This window comes from Procambarus clarkii, chromosome 17 (genome assembly GCF_040958095.1).
Source record: "Procambarus clarkii isolate CNS0578487 chromosome 17, FALCON_Pclarkii_2.0, whole genome shotgun sequence".
Lineage (NCBI taxonomy): Eukaryota > Metazoa > Arthropoda > Malacostraca > Decapoda > Cambaridae > Procambarus > Procambarus clarkii.
Window position 1 is genome coordinate 31069887 of NC_091166.1, and position 6941 is coordinate 31076827.

The 6941-nt window shown below is 43.8% G+C and overlaps 1 protein-coding gene across 1 annotated transcript; it reads left to right on the forward strand.

Moving 5' to 3' along the window:
* Positions 1 to 5126: 5126 nt before the first annotated feature.
* On the forward strand, positions 5127 to 6194 carry LOC138365608 (keratin-associated protein 16-1-like). Its single transcript, XM_069326086.1, has one exon. The coding sequence runs from the start codon at positions 5127 to 5129 to the stop codon at positions 6192 to 6194; it is 1068 nt and encodes a 355-aa protein (XP_069182187.1).
* Positions 6195 to 6941: the final 747 nt, after the last annotated feature.

Consider the following 6941-nt stretch of genomic DNA (forward strand, 5'->3'; position numbering starts at 1 on the left):
TACCTAACCTATAATAGGTATAGGTTAAGTAATAATTGTAATTACGAAGCAATAAGATGCTTATCTTAAGATACTAACAAGGTTAGGTAAGGTCGGTGTTTTCTATGAATCTTTTTAGTGGTATCTATTATGTTTAGTATATCACCTAAGCACGTAGTTAATAAGTCAATATTGACTTTACGAATTTGCGAGAACGGGTTGCTACAACCACAGCCCCAAACATTGCCTACAACCCATTTCCTCTTCACCCACTTTCCTAACAAATTACAAGCCACTAGCAACCAATTCATCCTATAGGTCTACCTCCTCTACAACACAACCCCAGTTTAATAACCGGTTGTACATAGCCATATTGCCTTCATTAATTTTGGATCACAGTGCGCAGATCGCTGGATGGGTATTGCATTAAACATTCAAATATTCGCACACGGCGAGATTGCTCTGAGCTACGAGCGTTAATAGAGGCTTAGTGGGCGTTGAAATGTGATTTAGTATTTTCAGAGCAAAGAATGCAATTGTGGAGAGAGAGAGAGAGAGAGAGAGAGAGAGAGAGAGAGAGAGAGAGAGAGAGAGAGAGAGAGAGAGAGAGAGAGAGAGAGAGAGAGAGTGTGAGAGAGTGAGAGAGTGTGAGAGAGAGAGTGAGAGAGTGAGAGAGAGAGAGAGAGAGAGAGAGAGAGAGAGAGAGAGAGAGAGAGAGAGAGAGAGAGAGAGAGAGAGAGAGAGAGAGTGAGAGAGTGAGAGAGTGTGAGAGAGAGAGTGAGAGAGTGAGAGAGAGAGAGAGAGAGAGAGAGAGAGAGAGAGAGAGAGAGAGAGAGAGAGAGAGAGAGAGAGAGAGAGGAGAGAGAGAGAGAGAGAGAGAGAGAGAGAGAGAGAGAGAGAGAGAGAGAGAGAGAGAGAGAGAGAGAGAGAGAGAGAGAGAGGAGAGAGAGAGAGAGAGAGAGTGAGAGAGTGAGAGAGTGTGAGAGAGAGAGTGAGAGAGTGAGAGAGTGAGAGAGTGAGAGAGTGTGAGAGAGAGAGTGAGAGAGTGTGAGAGAGAGAGAGAGAGAGTGAGAGTGAGAGAGTGAGAGAGTGAGAGAGTGAGAGAGTGAGTGTGTGAGAGAGAGTGAGAGTGAGAGAGTGAGAGAGTGTGAGAGAGAGAGAGAGAGAGAGAGAGAGAGAGAGAGAGAGAGAGAGAGAGAGAGAGAGAGAGAGAGAGAGAGAGAGAGAGAGAGAGAGAGAAGGTCCCAGAGTCCAAAAAAAGTAAGGTAACCACACACACACACACACACTAGACTACTAGATTAGTCCCAGAACTAAGAGGCATGAGTTACGAGGAAAGGCTGCGGGAAATGCACCTTACGACACTAGAAGACAGAAGAGTAGGGGGAGACATGATCACAACCTACAAAATCCTCAGATGAATCGACCGGGTAAACAAGGATAAACTATTCAACACTGGTGGGACGCGAACAAGGGGACACAGGTGGAAACTGAGTACCCACATGAGCCACAGAGACATTAGAAGGAACTTTTTCAGTGTCAGAGTAGTTAACGGATGGAATGCATTAGGCAGTGATGTGGTGGAGGCTGACTCCATACACAGTTTAAAATGTAGATATGATAGAGCCCAGTAGGCTCAGAAATCTGTACACCAGTTGACTGACAGTTGAGAGGCGGGACCAAAGAGCCAAAGCTCAACCCCCCGCAAGCACAAATAGGTGAGTACATCCTTCTCTTTTAGGGCACACACACACACACACATCCACCCTTGGTGGAGGCCAAGACCGTCAGTAGTTTCAAAGCGTTATATGACAAAGAGTGCTGGGAAGACTGGACACTACGAGCGTAGCTCTCATCCTGTAACTACACTTAGGTAATTACACTTAGGTAATTACACTTAGGTAATTACACACACTCACGGGCGGGCGGTGGCTGAGCGGACAGCACTCTAGACTTGTGGACCTAGGAACTGGGGTTAGATTTCCTGGCACCGCCGGAAAAACAAATGGGCAGAGTTTCCGTTACCCCTGATGCCCTTGTTACCTATCTTGAGGTTATCTTGAGATGATTTCGAGGCTTTTTAGTGTCTCCGCGGCCCGGTCCTCGACCAGGCCTCCACCCCCAGGAAGCAGCCCGTGACAGCTGACTAACACCCAGGTACCTATTTTACTGCTAGGTAACAGGGGCATAGGGTGAAAGAAACTCTGCCCATTGTTTCTCGCCGGCGCCTGGGATCGAACCCAGGACCACAGGATCACAAATCCAGCGTGCTGTCCGCTCGGCCGACCGGCTCCCAGTGAAATATTAGAATTAGAATTCTAATATTTACCTGGGAATTAGACAGCTGCTACGGGCTGCTTCCTGGGATGTGTGTGTTGAAAAAAGTAGTTAGTAACAGTTGATTGACTGACAGTTGAGAGGCGGGCCGAATGAGCAGAGCTCAACCCCCGCAAGCACAACTAGGTGAATACACACACACACACGCACACACACACACACTCACACGCACACACAAACACACAGTTGACAACACTGAATGCACCTAAAGCAGTTGGACCAGACAAAGTATCATCACATTGGACACTAAAAGTGGCACCGCAGGCCCTCAGCGTGCCTCTGGCAATGATCTTTAATGAATCACTTATGTCGGGAGAATTGCCCAATTGCTGGAAGAGGGCAAATGTCGTTCCGATTTTCAAGAAAGGGGATAGGGAGGAGGCCTTAACTATAAACCTGTATCACTGACAAGCATCCCCTGTAAAATACTTGCAAGAATAATTAGGCTAAGACTGGTTGCACACCTAGAGAACATTTAGTTGGTAAACAAACATCAACATGGGTTCTGGAAAGGAAAATCTTGCCTAACAAACCTTTTGGAATTCTGTGATAAAATAGCGAGGATAAGGCAGGACAGAGAAGGTTAGACAGACTGCATATTTTTGGACTGCCAAAAGGCCTTTGATACAGTACCGCACATGAGACTGCTGTTCAAAATTGAGAGGCAGGCAGGAGTAAGCAGAAAGACCCTAGCATGGGTAAGGAACTATCTAAAAGGAAGGAGCCAGAGAGTTACAGAAAGGGGCGAGAAGTCGGACTGGCGAACAGTAATGAGTGGAGTACCTCAAGGATCGGTGCTGGGGCCAATTCTATTTCTAACTAGCAGTACCTGGCCACAGCAACCTTCCCTGTCCCCCAGTCCTCCCCACGATTCCCCCTAACCCGTCTCCTCAGTCTCCTAACCATTCTCTACTCCACCGTCCCCTGGTCCTTCCCACCATTCCCCACTCCACCATCCCCTCTTCCTTCTCACCATGCCCCACTCCACTGTCCCTTTGTCCTCCCCATCATCCTCCATTCCCCCATCCCCTCGTCCCCACCTTCCCAAACTCCCCCGATCCCTCGTCCTTCCCCACCATTACCCCCCCCCTTTTCCCCTCATCATCCCCACCATTCCCTACTCCCTCGTCCGACGCCTTCCCAAAGGGTCTGATGTTCCCATGAGAAAATTGGGAATATAAAGTGATCTGATGTTCCCATCACTGAAATATGAGAAAAAGTTAAAAATTGAAATGAAAATATGAAAAAAATAAAAAAATAAACTATACCCATGAAATGAACGGGATTTTAAACAACACAGCTCAATTCCAACGCAATTCACACAAAATAATTAAATCAAAATGAAAATATATCAAAATCTATGAAAATTTAATTTATTTTCTGATTGAAACATTTCAATGTTTCAATTAGAAACATTGACAAGGAATTGTAACATATTTAGTATAGCATGTGTGTGTTGCTCTTACGTGCAACAGATGGCGCTGTTTTTCAAGAAACGCATAGTTTTACCTGTCACAGGTGTGGCATCTATACTTATACTTACGAAATGAATGGTATGGTAAACAACGCAGCTCAATTCCAACACAATGTTACACAAAATATTTCAATAAAAAATAAAATAAATCGAAATTTATGAAAATAAAATTTATCAATGCTATCGGAAACATTGAAATGGAATTCGTGACATATTTAGTATCGCGTGCATGTTGCTATTGCAAAATGCAAAAGATGGCGCTGTTTAAAAAAAAATGCATGTTTTTACCTGTTAGAGGGGTTGCATCTATATAGTACGTACATAAAAAGACTCGCCTATTTGAATGCGACGTTGTGTCAAAATTTCAAGCTCTTACGTCCAACAGATGGTGCTGTTTAAAAAAAAAACATGTTTTTTCCTGTCACAGGTAAGGCATGTAGATATATAAAAGGATACACCTTTTCGAATGCAACGTTGTGTCAAATTTCAAAGCAATCGGTAAAAAAAGATTTCGAAGATTTCCCCTCACGTGAAAAACACATGAAAAAAACAGTTTTTCAGAAAAAACATGTTATTTTTGCTGTCACAGACGTGACATCTGTAAAGTATGTATATAAAAACCTCCGAGCAGGTTTTTATATACATACTCTTTAGATGTCACGTCTGTGACGGGGAAAAAACATGTTTTTTTTTTTAACTGTGTTTTTCATCTGTTTTTCATGTGAGGGAAATCTTCGAATCCTCTTTACCGATTGCTTTGAAATTTTGACACAAAGTTGCATTCGAATAGGCGCGTATTTTTATATAGCTACTATATACATGTTTCACCTGAGACTGGGAAAAAACATGCTTAAAAAACAAAGCGCCATCTGTTGGGCGTAAGAGCAACGCACACTGTAATCTCAGGAAGTTCATCACCAATTGCTTTGAAATCTTTACACAACGATCTATTCGAATATGCTCGTGTTTTTGTATACCTACTATATAGATGACAGGTAAAAACATGCTTATTTAGAAAAACAGTGCCATCTGTTGCACGTAATAACAACACACGCTATTCTCAATATGTTATGATTCCATTTCAATGTTTCCGATTGCAAAGATAAATCGAATTTTCATTGATTTCTATTTATTTTCATTTTGATTTAATTATTTTGTGTGACATTGCATTGGAATTAAGCTGTATTGTATACTATACCCTTCATTTCGTAAGAGTAAGAATGGATGCCACACCTGTGACAGGTAAAAGCCTGTTTTTGTTTAGAGAAACAAAACATGTAGCCACACAGATGACACATGTAGTGTCATGTGCTCTGAAGATGACACATGTAGCGTCATGTGCTCTGAAGATGACACATGTAGCGTCATGTGCTCTGAAGATGACACATGTAGCGTCATGTGCTCTGAAGATGACACATGTAGCGTCATGTGCTCTGAAGATGACACATGTAGCGTCATGTGCTCTGAAGATGACACATGTAGTGTCATGTGCTCTGAAGATGACACATGTAGCGTCATGTGCTCTGAAGATGACACATGTAGCGTCATGTGCTCTGAAGATGACACATGTAGCGTCATGTGCTCTGAAGATGACACATGTAGCGTCATGTGCTCTGAAGATGACACATGTAGCGTCATGTGTTCTGAAGATGACACATGTAGCGTCATGTGTTCTGAAGATGACACATGTAGTGTCATGTGCTCTGAAGATGACACATGTAGCGTCATGTGCTCTGAAGATGACACATGTAGCGTCATGTGCTCTGAAGATGACACATGTAGCGTCATGTGTTCTGAAGGTGACACATGTAGCGTCATGTGCTCTGAAGATGACACATGTAGCGTCATGTGCTCTGAAGATGGCACATGTAGCGTCATGTGCTCTGAAGATGACACATGTAGCGTCATGTGTTCTGAAGATGACACATGTAGCGTCATGTGCTCTGAAGATGACACATGTAGCGTCATGTGTTCTGAAGATGACACATGTAGCGTCATGTGCTCTGAAGATGACACATGTAGCGTCATGTGTTCTGAAGATGACACATGTAGCGTCATGTGCTCTGAAGATGACACATGTAGCGTCATGTGCTCTGAAGATGACACATGTAGCGTCATGTGTTCTGAAGATGACACATGTAGCGTCATGTGTTCTGAAGATGACACATGTAGCGTCATGTGCTCTGAAGATGACACATGTAGCGTCATGTGTTCTGAAGATGACACATGTAGCGGCATGTGCTCTGAAGATGACACATGTAGCGTCATGTGCTCTGAAGATGACACATGTGTCATCATGTGCTCTGAAGGTGACACATGTGTCATCATGTGCTTTGAAGATGGCACCAATATACATGTTTGGAGATTAAGGAGACGGAACCTAACTACAGACGAGCGTCTCTGACAAGCACCGTCCCCCTGCAAGGTATTAGCAAGAATAGTAAGGATAAGATTATTAACATTCCCTCAGAGGATTACGCATGTAAACAAACACCAAACAGTTAAAAAAAATCTACTGAATTTACATGATAATAAAATAATGAAAATAAAACAAAATAACAAAAGACTTGTTGACCAGACCACACACTAGAAGTTGAAGGGACGACGACGTTTCGGTCTGTCCTGGACCATTCTCAAGTCGATTGTGAGAATGGACAATCGACTTGAGAATGCTCCAGGACGGACCGAAACGTCGTCGTCCCTTCAACTTCTAGTGTGTGGTCTGGTCAACATACTTCAGCCACGTTATTGTGACTCATCGCCTGCAACAACAGACTTGCATATTACTTTACTATTTGCCACAAGCAGTATGGGTCAAGTACAAGTATCTGCTACAAGCAGATGGCCAAACTGTTTTTAAGATAGTTCTGCATAATAGCTTCCTTCCTACATAAGAGCTTCTTGGTGAGCCTGCATAGTTCTGCACGAACATCAGGAAGATGTTCCTACCTGATCAACCAGGCTGTGACTCATACGTCAGGCTGCGAGCAGCCGCGTCCAACAGCCTGGTTGATCAGCCCGGCAACCAGGAGGCCTGGTCGACGACCGGGCCGCGGGGACGCTAAGCCCCGGAAGCACCTCAAGGTAAGGTAAGATGCTACAGTAGTTAAGAGATAACCTAAATAGTGAGACTCAGAGTCCCATATCGGCC

What these genes read in the sequence shown, in the direction of transcription:
- LOC138365608 (XM_069326086.1), top strand. Translation starts at nt 5,127, where the DNA reads ATGTGCTCTGAAGATGACACATGTAGCGTCATGTGCTCTGAAGATGAC.